The sequence below is a fragment of the Pan troglodytes genome, chromosome 6 (genome assembly GCF_028858775.2).
Source record: "Pan troglodytes isolate AG18354 chromosome 6, NHGRI_mPanTro3-v2.0_pri, whole genome shotgun sequence".
NCBI lineage: Eukaryota > Metazoa > Chordata > Mammalia > Primates > Hominidae > Pan > Pan troglodytes.
The window spans coordinates 45,170,459-45,189,880 of NC_072404.2; the positions used below are offsets into that span (position 1 = coordinate 45,170,459).

At 40.4% G+C, this 19,422-nt stretch overlaps 1 protein-coding gene and 1 long non-coding RNA gene across 10 annotated transcripts in view; one reads left to right on the forward strand and one right to left on the reverse strand.

Annotated features, from left to right (window-relative positions):
• Window positions 1–19,422, forward strand: part of POU6F2 (POU class 6 homeobox 2) — a 491,407-nt gene that overhangs the window by 410,489 nt on the left and 61,496 nt on the right. For 6 of the 9 annotated variants that reach the window (XM_054687489.2, XM_016957297.4, XM_016957300.4 and 3 more), the window contains exon 6: window positions 18,825–18,965. The exons of the other annotated variants lie outside the window; for them this stretch is intronic. In XM_054687489.2, coding sequence (XP_054543464.1) covers window positions 18,825–18,965 — 141 coding nt within the window. The remainder of the gene's footprint in view (window positions 1–18,824; window positions 18,966–19,422) is intronic. 9 annotated transcript variants of the gene reach the window in all.
• On the reverse strand, window positions 16,829–17,235 carry LOC104005023 (uncharacterized). Its single transcript, XR_678161.2, has 2 exons — window positions 17,157–17,235; window positions 16,829–17,014 (listed from the first exon to the last, which is right to left on the reverse strand). It is a non-coding gene; the product is annotated as an uncharacterized LOC104005023 (long non-coding RNA).

A 19,422-nucleotide genomic window follows, 5' to 3' on the forward strand; every position in this document is an offset into this window, starting at 1 on the left:
ACATCATGCTTTAATCAATCATTGATGCAGTCCATTGGCTGTCAGGACTGAGCCTCAGGTAAAGTCACAGAATGAATCTAAGATCCAGCCATGGCCTTGAAAAGTGCACATCTAACATGTTCATGTGATTCCTGAGGCCGCTCCTAGTTCATGGAGGGAAAGCCAGACCTCCTGCCTCGAGCAGTCATCCAATCCATCAACAAGGCCACTTCATATCCTTTAATTGTAAAATAAAAATAAAGGGACACCAGCATCAGTTATATCTAGGAAATTATAAATCCTCAGGTTATGACCTTTCAAAGAAGGAGCAGAGTAAATGTTTTTCAATCTTTATAAAAAGAGAATGGAGAGGTTTTTTGGTGAAAGCAGAATTGACCATGTATCTGTTTTCATGGCCCAGTGTTTCACTGTCCTGCGACAGTGCTCACGTGGAAAACTTCACCATCACAGGAACAGAGAAGGGAACTTCAGTAGGCGTCATCACAGTCCCCATCAATCAAAATCATCTCCTTGCTTCCATTGTTTGAATGTCCTGTTGATATCCTTGTTTGATTATCAAAATGATTTTCTTTCTTTTTTTTTTTTTTTTTTGAGTCAGAGTCTCACTACTCTGTTGTCCAGGCTGGAGTGCAATGACACAATCTCAGCTCACTGCAACCTTTGCCTCCTGGATTCAAGTGATTCTCCTGCCTCAGCCTCCCAAGTAGCTGAGACTACAGGCTCCCGCCACCACTCCCAGCTGATTTTTGTAATTTTAGTAGAGACAGGGTTTCACCATGTTGGCCAGGCTGGTCTCGAACTCCTGACCTCAGGCGATCCACCCACCTCGGCCTCCCAAAGTGCTGGGATTACAGGCATGAGCCACTGCACCTGGCCCAAAATGATTTTCAAACAAAGAAAAGTTGGCTGTGGAATGATTCTCATAATGGTGAATTGAACTTCCTGGGCTTAGTCTTCTGAGAAAAACAAAAATCAAAAAGAGAGAGAAAAGTCTTTATTTTGCTGTCAAGTGCGTCTATCTATTCTGGTAAATTAACGGCTAGTACATAAACTCTATTTCATATTTGAAACCATTTCTACTTGAGATAACCTATTTTGTAATGTATTGCATGATTACTATTCGAATACTAGGTGACAAAGTTCATGAGAAAGAAACACATTAAAAATGTTTAGAAAATTATAGGATTGTTTCAAAAAGTTTTTGAAATGGAATGCAATTTTTTCTACATTTCTTGGGCTTATTTACCATAATTTTATTGTTTTATTTTGATATCTGTACACTTCAGTTTACTGGCTCCTCCTCAAGAAGATGTTTGTCACAGAGAAATATATCTGTATTGGTCATAGCGTTACTAGCAATGGCCATAAGAAACACAAGTAGTGTCATTCATTTTCAGAAATATACAGCAAGCCCCCGTGCCATTTTACTTTTCTAAACACATCAGTGAAAATTTAGGGGAAAGAGTGTAGCAACATGACTATATCATGTCTTGAATAAATGTATTTCCAAGAACAATAATTCTACATGTTTTAGTTTTATTCTGACATGCTTCAAAACAATTTTGTCACTGATGAATTCTAAAATATCAAAATGATTTATTTTAGAGCCAGGCTTTTAATTGTAATATTTTATTATAATTTATAATGACTATACTTTGGTTATATCCAAAGTTTCTCAGAAACTGGATATAAACTTCTTCAGTTCTGAAAAACTTTGGATATAACCAGACCAACAGTTGTGAGTAACTTGCCTTGACTGCAGTTGTGAAGGATAGCAACTGATCTGTAGGTGCAAATCAATCTCTCCACCAATATTTCTAAGGTTAAAAAAGAAGCTGTGGTTACAGAAGCTAAGGAAAATAGAGGACCAAATGTAAATTTGCTCCTTCACACAAAAATATTTTTTCCTAACTATAATATCCAATACATATAAAAATTTGTGTTTCTTGGTTTTATTTAATGTTGAGGTTTCAAAAACAAAATGAGATTCTTAGTGGCCATTTTTCCCCTGTGTTTAACAATTATATTAAGGCACAAATGAATAGAAAATAATGAAAAGTATTACTCCCAAGCCAGAATTGGGCAAGTCAGCCACAGATCCAGTTCAAACCCTATGACTTTTAAAATAGACACATATGGCCACAAATGAACACAGATGGCCCTACTCCAAATCCCCACCTACTGCTGAGAACCACTTTATAGTTTTTCCCTCTTAAGAGTTTTTTGTTTAATACATGTGCTTCCTTTCCATTGCATTCCATTCCATTCAGACCTCTTCTTTTTTTGGAATGTAAAAGATGCTACATCAGGTAGGTAGTGATAGTGAGGACACCATCAGATACGATCATGCTCACTTAGTGATATTTCACTTAATAGCTGGGTGCAGTGGCTCACTCCTGGAATCCCAGCACTTTGGGAGGCTGAGGCAGGTGGATCACTTGAAGTCAGGAGTTCGAGACCAGCCTGGAAAATGTGATGAAACCCCATCTCTACTAAAAATACCAAAATTAGCTGGGCATGGTGGTGTGTGCCCATAGTCCCAGCTACTTGGGAGGCTGAGGCAGAAGATTCGCTTGAAACCGGGAGGTGGAGGCTGCAGTGAGCCGAGATAGTGCCACTGCACTCCAGCCTGGGCGGCAAATCAAGGCTCTGATCATTCTGACAAAGCAGAAATATCACTGTGATGGTCCCTTAATGATAAGGCAAGGCAGATGTGTTCATGAATTCTTAAAGCTCATGCATCTCCATGATTCTTGTTAAATCAATAAATCTTAACCAATTTGCATGAACATTAACAAAAGCACCAAAAGGAATGCTTTCCAGACCTAGATGGTTTGAGAAGCATCTAGGTTTGGAAGATAGAGTCCTTCCTTTAGCTGTAGTTGATGAGAAAAGCCAAGGTGGATTACAAATTTCTTCCATTAGTGCATTCGTTAAATCGGCGGATAACAAAGTAATACATGACCCAGCTTTTCCCAGAGTGTATAACATAGAATATAAGTTCTAAGGGATGTTAGTGGCGTTACATGAGAAGTGGGTACTATCATCAAATAATGTTGGGCAACGCAGAGTTAAACAAGCTGAACAGGGTTTTTTAGTTTTTAGTTTTTTGTTTTTTTTTTTACCTGTGGACAACTTTCAGAACCATCAGTGTCCTGACATGCATTATAAATCACCAAGAGGTAGATGCTTCATGCAGTGTTCCCCAAACCTGTTTCATTCCCAAACCTTTCATTCCGGGCAAACCCTGGGACTAGGGTCCCACAAAACACACCTTGAGGATTGCTGTAATTGTCAAGTATTCTACCAAAATATCATTGCTTGCTAACATGTATAGCCACTAGCTAAAAAATACATTATTCTTAAAACATTATGAACTTCCATTTTATTTTGGTAAATTCTTGAAAAATCACATTTTCCTCTTGTTACTTGATGGCTTTTTTTCTTGAAACCTCTGATGACTATCTTGGTCAATTTGTCCAAGTTCTTAAAGCCAAAATCTTAGAAAAGTAAACATGTTTATATGTTGTGGTTTTTACTTCATTTTCTATTTTAATATTTCCTATATAATAATTATATGATCACCTCCTAAACTTGCTTATTTTCTTTTCCTCCTTTTTTTTACACTGAGCCATTTGCTTTATTTTTCCTTTAAGTATGGCAGTTGAGAAGTATAGAGGCATAATGAATAATAAGATGTGCTCTCATTTTTGAAAATGTACAAAATAAGAACTCAGTAGTGTACATGTTATTCTGAAAAAAATCAAAGTATGAGTAAAACTTTCTACCACCAGGCACAAGAATATATCCCCTCAAAACCTAAATTATTCCCAAGTTTCATACCAAAGTTATCGTGATGAAAATCCCCAGCAGCTGTGTCTCTGTCAACAGCAATGGCAACCCTCTCTTGCAAAGCGACAACCAACCCTTTCTCTTCCTCCCTTCTGCAGTACTGTTCTTCAGTACACAGGCAAAACTGCTATGCCAGTTCTAAGTCTTTGCTATAACCTTGAAAGCCTTTGTCTGGTCGACTTGCAGTTACTTATCTTTTAACATTAGGTAACTAGTTGTTATTTCAAATCTATTATAGATTTAAAGTTCCATTGTTTTCCCTAGGATAGAACACTGTGATAGCTCTGATCATGTTGGAAAGGCCACTAGTCCCATTCCCAGCCCAGAGGTGTTCACGTGCCTCTTGTTGCTGCCTGTGGGCTGCTGGAAGCCAACCTAGAAGTCAATGAACAGCCCAGTTGTTTTAGAAACTTGCTAAAGCCTTGACTCACTAAATATTTATTTTTAGCCATATGTTCCTACTTGCTGAAACAGACTTAGAAAATTTTACTTAGTTAATACATTTATTTAGTAATCCCTCTAGGAGCAGGACTCAAAAAATATAGCACTGTTCCAAATTTTATTCCATTTTAGCATATCGTAGACTTTTATCATTTGAAGAACCTTAAAAAATTATCTGATTCAGGGCTTCTCAGACTTTAGCATGAATTAGCATCACCTGAAGAGTTATTAAAACCCAGATTGCTGCTCCAGCCCCCAGAGTTTCTGAGTCAGCAGGTCTAGGGTAGATGCTGAGAATTTGCATTTTTAACAGTTCACAGGTGAAGCTGATGTGATTCATTCCAGGACCACACTCAATGCCACTGTGGGAGAAAGCCCTTTCTTCCAGGTCTGCTTCGGAGAAGCTGAGCATTCGTGGAACTAGCCTTAGACCCAACACCCCACAGAACTCTGGAAGGAGGGAGCAAATCTGGCTTTCTCCCATCCTTGGAGCAACACAAGGGATGATTGATGGGTGGACCTCAGTGTGTATCAGAGGTTTTCATCAGGGAAGGCTAACTCTGTAACACACATCCCTAAAAGTGCTGTGGCTTCTTTGCTGTCTGGGACTACATTTTGAGAACCACGGATGTAGTTCAACCTTCTTAATTTACAGACAGGAACATGGAGGCTCAGGCGGGGCAGGACGGCATGACCAGGGAGCTGCTGATGCAGGAAGAGAGCCCAGGTGCCCAGACTTTGAGCAATTTTACATTCTCTCCTGCACTACCAGTTACCTAGTTTCTGCTCATAAGTGCACAGCCAAACATTTCTCAATAGTCACAGGATTGCCAAAGCATTTTTTAAAATATTTTTCTCTTTGCTGATTGGGGAGATGGGTTTCTTCCATCAGTGATTCCCTGCTCTCTTCTTCCTAAATGTAGAAAATTCCCACACAGCCTTGCTTTTGCTCTTGGTGAGATTAAGCTTTATGTTTTTAAACCTATGTTCGGTTTTATTAATGGAAACTTCCCAAACAATCTATACAACAACTTTTTATATTTTCTTGGCTTACGGCTTCTACAGGTAGTGGTTCTTACTGTTAGCTTAATGTGTTTAGAACAAACTATAACCAATATATTTTGTGAGCAGAGAAGGATTTTATTTACCTCTGAGCATTCTAGTCATGTTTTCTGCTTTCCGTTTCATGTACTTATCTTCCCACTTCTACACAGTCGTATTTTCTCTAATAATTTAGACCATTTGTTTTTCCTAACGACGTAGTTCTCTTTGGGGCACTTAATGCTGCAGCACCTCTGGCACGGGTGTGGCAGGTGCTCCTGGAATGTTCAGCTGCTTTTCGAATCATCTGCCAAAAGGACCCCCTGGGCTCTTTACAATGAAGAAACCTTCATGGATGTGAACCCAGGGCTGCTTACAGACACCCACTTAAGATGGGTGTGACATGACCAGAAATGGCATTTTCTTCTCCCTATAGTTAAAATGATATATCTGACCCTTATTGTGAATTCAAGAGGGTAGATGTTCTAAGGTTCAGCGGCAGACCAACAACAAATGGCTTCATTTCTACTGGTCCCCTAAAAATATATATCGTATGGCCCAAATGTAGTATTTTTTGTGGGATGGCTAGCATATCTCTGGCTAGCTTCCTTCTACAACAGCTGTTCAGTGGATACATTTTATGAGGCAAGCAAGCCATTATACATAATAATAAAATTCAGTAACAGCTTAACAAGGCTCTCCATTTGCCCATGGACTGATAAAACAAAGATATTATGCATAACATTTGTTACAAGCATATTTTAATAACCAATGTGGTTATTGGGATGAAAGGAAGAGGAGGCATATGCTTTGTTCCTTATAAGTAATTAATTGAATTAGCTGGACTTAAGAAAAGTTTCTTGGGTTTCAGTGGTACAAATAGAATCTGTAGAAAAGACACAATATTCTGGAGTAAAATACATCAGAATGCTCCAGTACTTAGTCCCCAAATAATTAAAAGACTTCCAGCTATGCTGGGCAGATTCTCAGGAATCTGAGATCTCATAATAAACTAGTACAGCCGTTCTAATTAATTTTTAACATTATCCTTTATAAAATCACAGCTCAGTCTTAACACGTGCACCCAGCCATGGGGGTTCTTCATCATCTGTCTATGTAGTTTTTTGTAACAGAGAACATTCTGTATTTTTAAAGATGATGCCTTTGGTTTTATTATTCAAAGTTCAATTATTAATTTTTGGTCAGTCAGCAGTTTAGCGTTCCCTTTATATAAAATAAATGAAATTATTTTATAACTTGATGACTACCAATTGTTATTGTTTCCTGGGCTGCAAAGCTGTTAAAGCTAGCTCTTTAATGTTGCATGAGGATGTGAACATTGAGGTGTTTTCATAACAACAGCCTGCAGGGGAAACGCTCTGTGGGCACTCTATGCCATATGAACTCAAGCACACCACTCATACATGGGCTTCCTATTTTCCTTCTCCCACCTTCTTTCTCTGCCTTCAAAGCCCATTTCAGAAGGTTCCTGAGCTCCATCTCCTGTCTTAGGTGTGCTGTGGACATTCAGAGCATAGCCAGCTTTCTGACATCCCATAATCCCATAATTATTCTTTTTTCTATTCCAACTGTGTGTCTTTCCCATCTGCTCAGTTGGTCTGTGATTTATCCAGGATTGAGCTCCTATCAGTTCTTTTGTGAAGCATCCATGACACCCCTCCTCTTTCCCCCACTGAGCTAACCAGTTCCCCAGTATGTCCACGGCTCACTTAGCATACCCCTACACTGGCTTGTACCCATTGGCTCTTGTCTGTCTACTTATCTGTCTCTCCGATACTCTAGAAGCTTGCAGGGAGAGACCACACCACCATACCTGACACACAGTCGATGCTGTGTTTGATGAATGAATGAGTGGTGAACCATACCGTGCTTCTGTGTGCAGTTACCCCCAGCTGCACTCCCTCCCTCTGATTGCCCTATTGCTCCCAGCTACCTCCTGTTCTCCTCTGCCTCCAGTCTGACCCGTCTCCACCCAGTCCAACTCAGTCTCCAAGGTGATTATTCTAAAGTTCACATCTGATCATGTCCCTCCATCATTGCCTATGAACAAAGAGGACAAGTCCATAAAAAAAATACAAGGTCCTCCCTCTACAAGCACGTGCCTTACCCCATAATCTGCTGCTTTCCTCCTTCTGCTTCATGTTCCCCAAAATATCAGAAGTGCCAAACTAGCAGCTCTCTATACACAAAATCCTATTTCTCAACACCACACCTTTGACGATGCTATTCCCAGTGGGTGAGAAGCCTGTTCCTCTCACCTTCTCACTGCCCTCACAATCAACTCTGAGCCATCCTTTAAGACTCAGTTCCAAAGCTGTCCTCCCCAAGAAATCTCCCACACTCCCCACAGCCTGATGAGGATCCCTTGTCTGGACTCCCTCTGCCCTTCTCTTAAAGCATTGGCTACGTAGGGTAGACTATATGGGCAGTGCCTCAAGGCATGAGGCTCTTGTCTTGTCCATCTCTGTGTCCCTGGGGGCTGGCACAGAGCCTGCACCCTGGTTTATTAGAAAATATCTGATAAACAACACTGTGTTGAAGCTCCAGAAAGAACCTGTGTCTCAGCTTTCTTGGAGCCCCTCATCCTTCCTGGTCTTTTTTCTGCGCTCAATAGCACCTATTGTCCCTTGTAAGAACTCAGCAAGTATTGGGAACTAAAGTAAATTAGGCACAGGTGGGTAAAGAGTGTATTGTGCTTTTCTGTAGCTAGAAACTAGAGTAACACCCACTGCTATACCGTGGCAAAATTTATTTCTAAAAAAACTTTCATCACAAGAGTGCCCCCAATCACTTGTTTAAACTGGATGATAGAATATAAAAAAACAAAACCAGAAAGAGTAATTTTGAAATATCAACAAATTCACCTAACTAATGTGCCATGACAATAGGCAATTGGTAAGAGTAGCACTATTGTATGTAAGTAAGAAAATAGCATGAAACTCAATAAAAACATAGATTTTTCAGGTTATTAAATGGAGGACTAGACAGAAAAGGAAATGAGATGTGTAGGCTTGTAGTAATACAGTATTTGTCTACGTATAACTTGGATAAAATCTGATTTAGAGTTGGTGTGTTTCCATAATGCTGACCTCTCTACTTCAAAATCAAATCAATGTATTGGGTTAAGTTAAAAGCTAGTTTTTCCCTTCAACTCTGGGCTTGACTATTTTGTCAGTAAATTTAAAAATAAAAAGAAATGCATCCACTTGGAGAGCTTTCTAAGAGTTTGCCACCAGATCATTGTGTGTCAGCCAGACTCATTTATTTCCTTCCCCTCCCTCAAGTGCTCCCAAGCTCCCTAGGTGCAGAGCTCATCGATAACTCTGCACAACTTGGACCTGGGCCCCATGTAGGATATAGCTCTCTCTCCAGCGTACTTCTAGAATAACTCTTCAGCGTGTCCACAAGTGCTCATGAAGAGTCCCCTCTGTCCACCTGCAATGAAGTCCAGGCTTCGTGAAGCCGTCTGAGTAGAACCTCACTTTTCACTCTGCATCCAATGACCTCCAGGAGCCACAGACCATCTCAGTGCCCAAGTGGCCTGATACCCCCGGAAATCCCACCTCCTTAACTGATGTTACTTTCCAGCGCCTGGCCTCAAAACAGCAGCACTTGTGCCTAGGGGCACATAGAATCCATCCTTATCTGGGGAAGGCAGCCTCTTCAGCTTAGGCCCATGCTGCTGTCTATGGGGCTTTGGCCTAGTTCATGAGGCAGGGGTGGGGAGATGTAGCCTCCATAGCCGGACTCTGTCTCCACCACCATAACCAATCATTAAAAAAAAAAAAAGACTTGTTCACTGCCACTTTATCCTTCAGCTCCCAAATAACCTCAAACCAAGAGATTAAGCCCTCAGCCCAGCCCAGCCCCACCCAATTCCAGGCATAGAATTTCTAGGGACATCTGGGATGCAATTTCTTGGTCCAAAATGTCCAGAGAAGAGCTAGGTCTTCACCTTTGGCTGCTGAGTTTTTATGTCCTGGAATATTCCCAACTAGTATGAAAGACTGCTCAGTGCCAATTTTGACCTTTCAGGACTCTGCCTGTGCAACTAAGAGGAGGGCTGCATTTGTTGGTGCTAACTCACATGACAGATTGGAGCACAGGGGTTACACAGGAGCTCTCAGGACTGAGTCACCAGATGTGTGAGGCTCTGGCCAGTTGGTCCAATGTGGTGTGAGAGATAGTAAAGTATATATATTTTATATATACATATATATATATAATATATATACATATATAGACAAATATATATCTAGACATATATAGACAAATATATATATAGACATACATAGACAAATGCATATGTATTTATATATAAAATATAGACATATATATAGACATAGAGAGAGAGAGACATATATATATATATACACATTTTGGAGACAGAGTCTCGCTTTGTCACCAGGCTGGAGTACAATGGCGCAATCTGGACTTACTGCAACCTTCGCCTCCCAGGCTCAAGTAATTCTCCTGCCTCAGGCTCCCGAGTAGCTAGGATTACAGGCACACGCCACCGCACCCAGCTAAATTTTGTATTTTTAGTAGAAACGGGGTTTTACCATGTTGCCCAGGCTGGTCTTGAACTCCTGACCTCAGGTGATCCACCCGCCTGATCCACAAGCGTGAGCCACTGCAAGTAGCCTGTAAAGCATATATATAATATGTATTTTATATATTTTGTATATATATATATATATATATAGTAGAGACGGAGTCTTACTCTGTCACCAGGCTGGAGTGCAGTGGTGTGATCTCGGCTCACTGCAACCTCCGCCTCCCGGGTTCAAGCAATTCTCCTGCCTCAGCCTCCCAAGTAGCTGGGATTACAGGCATGTGCCACCATGCCCAGCTAATTTCTTTTGTATTTTAGCAGAGATAGAGTTTCAGCATGTTGAAGCACATATTTTTTTAAAAAAACATTCAGACAAGTTTGCCTCTAAAATTTCTACTCTTTTCTGTAAATATTAAAGAGTGAAGCTCCCACCACGTTCTCAGTCAGGTAGAGAGATTTTCAACTCACTCCTTCACTCGATAAACATTTATTGAGGGCCTACTGGATGCCTGGCACTGTTGAAAGAGTCAAAGATACAGCAGTGAACCAAAATGCACTTTTAGAGAGCGGGAGAAAGAGGATAAACAAGTAAGTGAATAATATAATATCAGACTCTAATAAGTTGTGAAATAAACAAGACTAGATGGAGAATTGAAGGGTTTCTTAAAAACTTTTATGATGGAAAATTGTGAGCATATATAAAAGTAAAAAAAAAAAAAGTCTAATGAGCCATATAGATCCACTATCCAGTTCCTACAGTGATCAAATCAAGACCTGTCTTCCATATCCCCACCCACCCTCCCACTTTGAACTATTTTGCACCAGATCCTAGACATCATATCATTTGCTTATAAATCTTTTGGCATGAATCTCTAAAAGAAAGGGAATGCTATGTAGATAAGGTAGTCAAGGAAGGTGGCTCTAAGGAGGTGATCTGGGAGAATGGGAAAAAGAGTTCCACTGGTGGAAACAGCAAAGCAAACAGCTGAGGTAGTTGAGGATCTGCAAAAAGGCCAGTCGGACTATCCCAGAGGGAATGAGGAGGAGAGAGGACTCAATCCTAAAACAGCAATATGACCAGAAGTTCCTAGAAGGAATACAATTATTACAGCAAAACTTATATGGGGCTTATTATATGGCAGGAGCTCTTCTAGTATTTTGCCTATATTAACTCATATATTCTTCACAACAACCCTACAATGTCATTACAACTATTATAATCCCATTTTACTACAACTAAAGAAACAAACACAGAGATGTGCAGCTAACTACGGGCAGCCTCAGAATTTGAACTGAGGCAATCTAGTTCCATATTTCAAGTTCTTAATCGTTTCACTGTGCTGCTTCCACTTTCAAGGTAGAATGGTGCATTAATTGCAAGACACATTTCTGAGCAACTCTGTGCTGCCTCTTCCAGATCTCTCTAAACCACCACCCCTTCTCCCACTGACCCCTAACCCCAGATTGCCGCCCCCTCCAGGTCTGGATACTGCTTCCTGGCCAGCTTATTTTTTCCTACTTCCCTTCTCTTCCCACTCAAATCTTTTTCCCTGTTAGCTATACTCCCTATGAGGGTGGAGAACATGTCAGTCTGTCATTCGCACTGTATCCCCTCACACAATGCCCAAAACATAGTGGGTACTGAATAAATGCTTGGTCCCACAAGACTGACACCCACTTCAGCTGCCTGTTGCAAGTAGGGGGTCCCCAGATTACCCACACTTCTGTCCAACTTGGCTACAAATTGGAGATTCCCACCATTCCTTCCTCATGCACAATAATTTGCTATAATGGGTCACAGAATAGAGGGAAACATGATTATCAGTTTATTATAAAGGATACAAATGAGTGACCAAATGAAGAGACACATAAAGCAAGGTCTGGGTTGGGCCCAGTGGCTCACACCTATAATCCCAGCGCTTTGGAAGGCTGAGGCAGGAGGATCACTGGAGCCCAGGAGTTTGAGACCAGACTGGGCAATGCAGCAAGACCCTATGGCTACAAAATCAGAAAAAGGCAGGAGAGGTGGCATGAACCTATAGTCCCACATACTTGGGAGGCTGAGGTGGGAGGATGGCTTCAGCCCCAGAGTTCGAGGCCGCAGTGAATTACGATTGGACCACAGGACTCCAGCCTGGGCAACACAGGGAGACCCTGTCTCAAGAATGTAACAAAAAAGAAAAAAAAAAGAAAGAAAGAAAGAAAGAAAAAGAAAAGAAAGGTCTCAAGGGGTCCAGAGTGCAGGAGCTTCTGTCGCCAGGGAGTTTGGGGTGTACCACCCTCCCAGCCCATGGATACATTCACCAAACAGAAACTCTCCAAATCTGTTGTATAGGGTTCCATTATGAAGGCATGATTGCTGAAATCATTGGCCACTGGTGATTAGCTCAGTCCCCAGCCTCTCTTCCCTCTCCTTCGTTCGGGAGTGGGGCTGCAAGTTCTATCCCCGTAGTCACAGGGTTTGGCTACTCTACCAGCCAGGTCGAATTCTTCTAGAGCCACCTCATTAGCATAAACTTGGGTGTGGTTGAAAGAGGGCTTCTTAAGAATAACAAAAGATGTTTTTCCTACCCCTATTACTCAGAAATTCCAAGGGTTTAGGAGTTCTGTGTCAGGAACCAAGGATGAAGACAAAATATATATTTCTTATTATGTCACAAAATGATATGTTCCACCCAGATCCCCTGGAATCCCTCTTTTTCCATGAGTTGCCCCCACACCTTGGGCTTTCAATGACCTGCATCTGAAGGCTTTCTTCCAAGGACTCCCTCAGGCTCCAGGATCCATTTGACCCCAAGAGCAAAGGGCCAGCAGTGCCTGAGCATTGCCAACCCTCATCTTCACCCCACGGGCTGTTAACCAAGGACTGTCAGGTATAGGGTATGACAGCCCAGCTTCCTTCCCATAGGGTGGGACAACGCTGAGACCCTACAAACACTCCAGAGCCTCGCGCTGGGTCAGGTTTCCTCCCTTCCCTTTTCTGTTTCTGGGAAAACTGACCAAAAACCTTAGGTTACCTTAAAAATTCCTCTGTTAGCCAATATGGCTGTATATTGGAACACTCATAGAAAGTTACTATACTTCCAATTTTACCATTAAGTGAAAATAAAATATAATTAATTCTGAAACTATACCAAAATCATGGGATTTTACATTGGTGAGTCAAAGTGTTGTAGGACTATCTCCTTAGTTCAGCTAAAGATGAGGTCCTTGTCATACAGCCACGAAAAATTAGGACCACAGACAATTTGAAGGGTGAGATAAACAGGATTTATTCGGCAAAAAGGGAAACAGGGACTCTCTGCAAAGCCAGAGTCCCTGCTGGTGCACTTCCTGATTGAATCCCAGCTTCCACCCAGGAAGAGGAGGGGCCAGGCTCCTCCCTGCTGCAAACAGCGTGGATTTCTGTGGCTCCACCCCAGTGCACATTCTTCCCAGTGCGCAGGCTGGTTGGTGTTTCTCTGGGGACCCCTTTCCACCTGGCTGTCTCAAAAGGTATTTTAGGATGTTGCAGTGCCTCAGAGGCATCTCTCAATCTCAAGCACCCCAGCCCCAAAAATCTCTCAGCAGTGGTCAATGGAGACGGTTGGCAGAGAGTGGGAAGGTCAGCATCTAGCACATTGCCACCACTACAGGGAAGGGTGGGCAGACAGTGAGCAGCAAATCCTGGCTCAATACTGGAACTCACAAAACAGGTTTTCTAACTGTTATGAGGGTATTGTTATAACACAACAATAATGATGAGACCCGGGGGAAAAATTTAGTAGGATAAAACACACATCAAGCACGTTGTTGAGATAAATATGGTCACTCTTCCAATATTTGTCTACTGATAATTTCTTGACTTTTTAAGAGAAGACTTGAGGGTAAGATGTGGAAGTACTGATTTGGTTAGAAGAATCCCAAGGAACCAAGAGACACTTTTTCATACACATAGGAAAAGTCAAGGTCCTAATGTATGTAAATGAACTCAAAAGCTGCATTTGCCCTGCTGTTTCTAGGCATCCACAGCCAAGTCATTTCAAACCTTAAATGAGGAGTGAATAGTGATGAATGCGTTTACGAATATCCTCATTTGAAAACAATGACACCGCAGTCCCAGGGTTCTAAATTGAAAAGTTAGTAGCAAAAAAGAGCTGCTCCAAAATCCATACTCTATAAAATCCACATAGCTCATGAGAATGATAGAACTATAGATCATGGGCAATTATGCTCCAAAGAAAGGTTTTGAGGCAGCTGCATTCATAAGTCCCTCTTAGAATGAAGACATAAACATAGGAATATAATATCATAGCTAAATTGCCTCATCATGCTGCCGTATTTTTGTACATGAGATTTATAATAATAGAATCATATAATCAGCCCATTTGCATGAAAAATATTATGACTACTAATGTTCAGATTTAAGGAAACTGAATTCTTTTCAGGATACAAACTATGCATCTTTCAGAGAAAGAGAATATGGGACATGACTTAGAGAAAACTTTTTTCCATCATGTGATACTATGTATGGTGACATCCATATGACATCATCTAAGGGTGCTCCCTAGGGAGACTTTATCAAAGCTTTTTTTCTCATCACCGTTTAGTGTACACAGACAGCAAGGAGATGCACAAAGTATATAGATTTGGAAATATGGATTTATTCTCATTATGAGATGAGCACCAAATATCCATATTGATATGTAGACATAGAAATAAATCACTGTAAATCCTAAAGGAATTTTTTTTGTTGTTGCAAATCTTTTTCCTGCATTCCCTCACTATCAAATCAGCAACTGTGAGATGGACTCATTCACAATATTTTGACGTGAGGCAGGAATTAGACTCCAAAATGGGTGCCCTTATGGAAACCTAACGAATGTTGCAAACTAAGGATGAGGAAAACATACTATAAATAAGATAATGTCTTCTCTTGCTGTCACCTGCTGACCCTGGCTTCAGACTCTAGGCACTACTTTCTCTACAGATGAGCTAATCCCATCAAATAGGACAGGCCCAAGACAAGCAGATGAAGCCCTGTTTTAAATACTTGTTGCTTATGCTCTCTACTCTAAAATACTTTTACACATTCTTCAAGCTGATCTTTTTTTTATAAGAAAAAAAAGTAAAATAAAATTGCTCTAAAAATAGGGAATAGTTACCCTTGTTCCTATTATTTCCAAAGAAAAAAGATATTTATGGAGGTGAGTTCTAATTCCAAGTTGATTAATTCAAAATCTTCATGCACAGTATAAACCATCAGAACATTAGCTACCATTTATTAAGAAAATAATGTATGTTAGGTATTATTCTAAAACTTTTGAGTGCATTATCTCATTTAATTCTCATCCTAACCCTGTGTGTGATATTCTTTTTATACCCATTTTACCCATAAGAAAATGAAGTGTGGTTTACTTAAAGTCACAAACCAAGGCAGTCTGTTTTCAGAGCTGATGCCCTCAGCTGCATTAATGGGTGAGCAGGGGAATGTGAGGCTTGGAGCCCTTCCTCACTGGCATAAAACTACTTTAAAAAATTATTCTGTTGTTGTATTCTCTAAAATTCCAGGGATGAGAAAACTGTCTTAAGATATCAATGCTTCTCTTAGTGGGATTTAGACTCCAGAAGTAGAACTTGATGTATTCAAGGCCCAGAATCCATTTGTGTATAACATAAGAACTCTAGCCCTCTGCAAATCCTTCCTTTAGAAAGCTTCCACATTTATCAACAAGCATACACCAGAATTCATCATGTTTTTTAAGCTAGTCTGTTGAAAACAAGACCATGTATTACAGTCAGACTTCATTTGGGCCATCCTTTGCTGGTTAGGTACATTGGCAGTGAAAGATCTGAAGGCATAAACTTGGCAGCAGCTTCAAAATATCCAGTTGGTCCCGGAACAATAACATGCTCATTATGTGCATTTATTGTTCCTGGGTTCCCCGCTGTCCAAATCTACCCAGAGTCTCCAATCAAGAAATATTGATAGGAGCAGTGCTAACATGATATGACTGGGGACAATACAGAGTGACATGACCCGAGGTGATGAGAAGAACACGTGTGGTTTCCTGACCACCCCCTCCACTTCACTCCCACATATTTTAATGCATATTACATCCCTGCCTTGGCAGTCACAGACAGAGAAGCCAAAAGATATGTATGTATAAAGTTACATCCATCAACACCACCAATGGTCCTCCTGGAATGCCATCAGCTTACAGATTGGCTTGCACCCACTGTCTGTGCACACCACACTCCGTGACTGTGGTTCTAGCTCTAGTTCTACAGAGACAGCAGGGCATCTCCCCAGAACCCAGACAACTTCCACAAAGACCTACTGGAATGACGGTAGGAAGTAAAAGAGTCATCTGAGTTGGCATTTGCTTCATTAAGAGGGAAAGGCAGCAAAAAGAGGACCAAATTAGATTTTAAGCTAGGACCAGAATACAGAGGAAATAAGCATTAAAAATAAGCCAAACCTATATATTTGTGGTTGCCAAGGCAGCCATCCAAAGCAGTTGAAATATACCCATTTCTGACCCCAAAACACAAAAGCTCAGAAGCCCACTTTTAAGTAGAGACTTTGTTTTGTATTCAGAATAATTGTTTATCCTTTATGCAATACCTGAATTTGCAGCAAACTGCATGGGACTATATCTGAACAACACACTAGTGTCCTAAATGTAGGAAATTCTCAATCTATGCTATTTGGTATCCAGAGAATAATTCTATAATTTCCTATATGAATTTTTGATCAACATAGATGTTAGGGAAATGCCTTGCAATTAATAAAAAATATTTTCATTTCATTAAATATAAATAATTGTCTATCTTTTTCGGAAAGCATTCTGTATGTAGATATTTAAATTGTTCACCCAAAATTCATGGACCAAATCCATAGTCAACACTAAGATCCAACTGAACATAATTTAATCATTTGTTGAGGATGAAGAAGCTTATTTTGAGATATTCCTGAAACTCAAGAATTTCATTATGATTTCAACTTGTATTGCATGAAAGAAATGCAAACGTGGCAATTGATAGATGACCTAAAAATATTGTACCAATGGGCAGTGTCTGTACCGGCAGTTCGGAGACAGTATTTCCCAAGCAGTCTTCTCACTTCAGAAGTTAAAAAAAAAAGAACACATTATGAACTCTTCTCACTTCAGGTAGTCTACAAACAAGGAGAGTTACTTCTGGATGCATAGTTACCCCATCTATCCTTTAAAGACATACTCCAAAAATCAAAATCAAGACCAACCTGAATTTTAAATCCCATGGTGGTAATCTGGGATAAGACAGGGTTTCTCTTTAGGCTGATGAGTGAGAATTTTTTTCTCCTTAAAAAGAAAATCATTATTGTCTTTTAGGAGAGAGATAAAGGCAAAAGACATAAAGTAATCAACTTAAAATGGATTCTCATTTTTTAAAAAAATGTGCTGGGTCAGCAGAATTACTGAAGAACAGTTATGTGAAATTTAGTTATAAATGAATAAAGAAACCGATAAGATAAAGATACCACATTAATGAAAATATAATTATTAAATTCCTGTCCTTTTTGATGTTTTCTCTGATAATTAATATTTCCTTCTTCATAAGATAGTATAATCTCTAGGCAAATTTCCAAAGAAATTAAGAAATAAAATATGATTTGAAGGGAAGAAGGAAAAGAGAGAGAGAAGAGAGACTGAGACAGAAAATGAAGAAAGGAAAGTTTTTAAAGTGGCATTTTTAGAAGAGCTTCCAAGACTTGAATTAGGTATGGCATTAATTTTTTTCCACCAAGTCTTAGTCATGGCAGGTTTCTGAAAAAATGCAGGAATTTCATGGATGTGGAAACTGGTGATGGAAAATGCATTCTTTCCAACACAACAATTGTTGTACTTGAGAGAAACTATATGGGAAAAAAAATCACCCTAGAATAAATACAAATGAAATTCATGTATCAAAACCAATACTGTGAAAATAGTTTAAATGTTTCTTGAATTTATATCTAGTCATTAACCTAAATGCAGATTTTAGTTGAAGCCACACTTCTGCCTCATGGTCAGAAGGCCTGAAAACCTGTGGCGTGGAAAATTGGCAGGAAGGAGAATATTGAATTGGTCTCCATGGAAAAACAGATTTTGGCAGCCATAACCTCCTCCCCGGCAGGTCTCTCTCCCACTCTCTCTTTCTTCCTCCCTGTTTCACTCTTGTCCCAGGAAAGAGGCTGAGGAAAGACCATATATCAGCTACAACAGCAAGCAGTTGTCAATCTGACCATTCATCGAACAACCTTTCTCATTGGCCTTGAATCCTGTGGTTTAGGTTAAAGCCCCAAAATTGTCGCAGCCCTAGACTCACCCTCTGAGAGCACAGAGGCCATAAATTCCATTTCTACTGGCTTTGATTTCCTTCTCCCCTCAAACAAGAAAGTGGGGTGGAACACCTGCCTCGCTCGATGTCCCTGAAAGAAACTGCAATTCACAAATGGAAATGATAAATTCATTCGCAGAAATCCTAAAAATCTATTCCTCTCTTTCCCCGATCCCCATCCTGTTTACTCTCCTATTCTGTCTGGTTACCTCAGGGAAAGAAGATATTTCCTGAGTTTTATTTAGTCTAGAGGGCTTCTGCGAAATCATTTCTCCACCCCAGGAGGTCCTAACAGCCCACCTCACCCCTGAAGTTCAGGCTCGTTCCCTCCTGGGCTAGCCCTAAACCCAGGCTCCATCAAGCTCCCCAACATTTTCCTTCCAGCCTCGTTTCCATCATCCCCCTACCCCAGAGCTTCCGGGGGAATGTTCGCCACGCCCCTCCGGTGGGTTCCAGGCCCTTTGCATGAGCGAATTGAGGCGAGAACTACCTCCCCAGAGTCAATGTTGTGTCCGTGTGCTGTGCCTGTGCCTCTCGGTGGTTTTCACGGTAATCTTTTCTCTCTTTGCAGCTGGTTAATAATCCACTAGCAAGTCAGGCTGCAGCGGCTGCAGCAGCCATGAGCTCCATAGCAAGCTCACAGGCCTTTGGCAATGCCCTCTCCAGTCTTCAGGGGGTCACAGGTCAACTAGTTACTAATGCACAAGGACAGGTGAGTGGGAGATGGGAACAAGAGTGCATTTTTATGGCAGATTGAACTCGGAAAGGAATTGAATTTCTTTTGCATGACAGTGATATGTAACCGCATCTATTCGAAGCAACTAAATAATGTTTACTAGCAATGTCAAGAATAGGAGAAGGGTTGGGAGGTGTTTCAATATTTTAGAAGCAAGATTTTTTTCCTACCTCTAGATTGTCAAAGTTTTATTTTGTTTTTATCTCTGTACTATGACTCATGTTATGACCTTATATGAAGAAGTTACTTTGCATTACAGGGGCATTCTTTCAAAAAGAAAAAAGTTACATCTTAAAAATAAAATGTCAGTTTTGCTTTTTTTTACTTTTCACTTAAGGAAAAACTTGGATAATGAGGGAAACTGATCAGTTTCCTTCCATAATTGCTGTGAGAGAGATATCAAAATTAGTCTTAACAAAGCCAATTTTTGAAT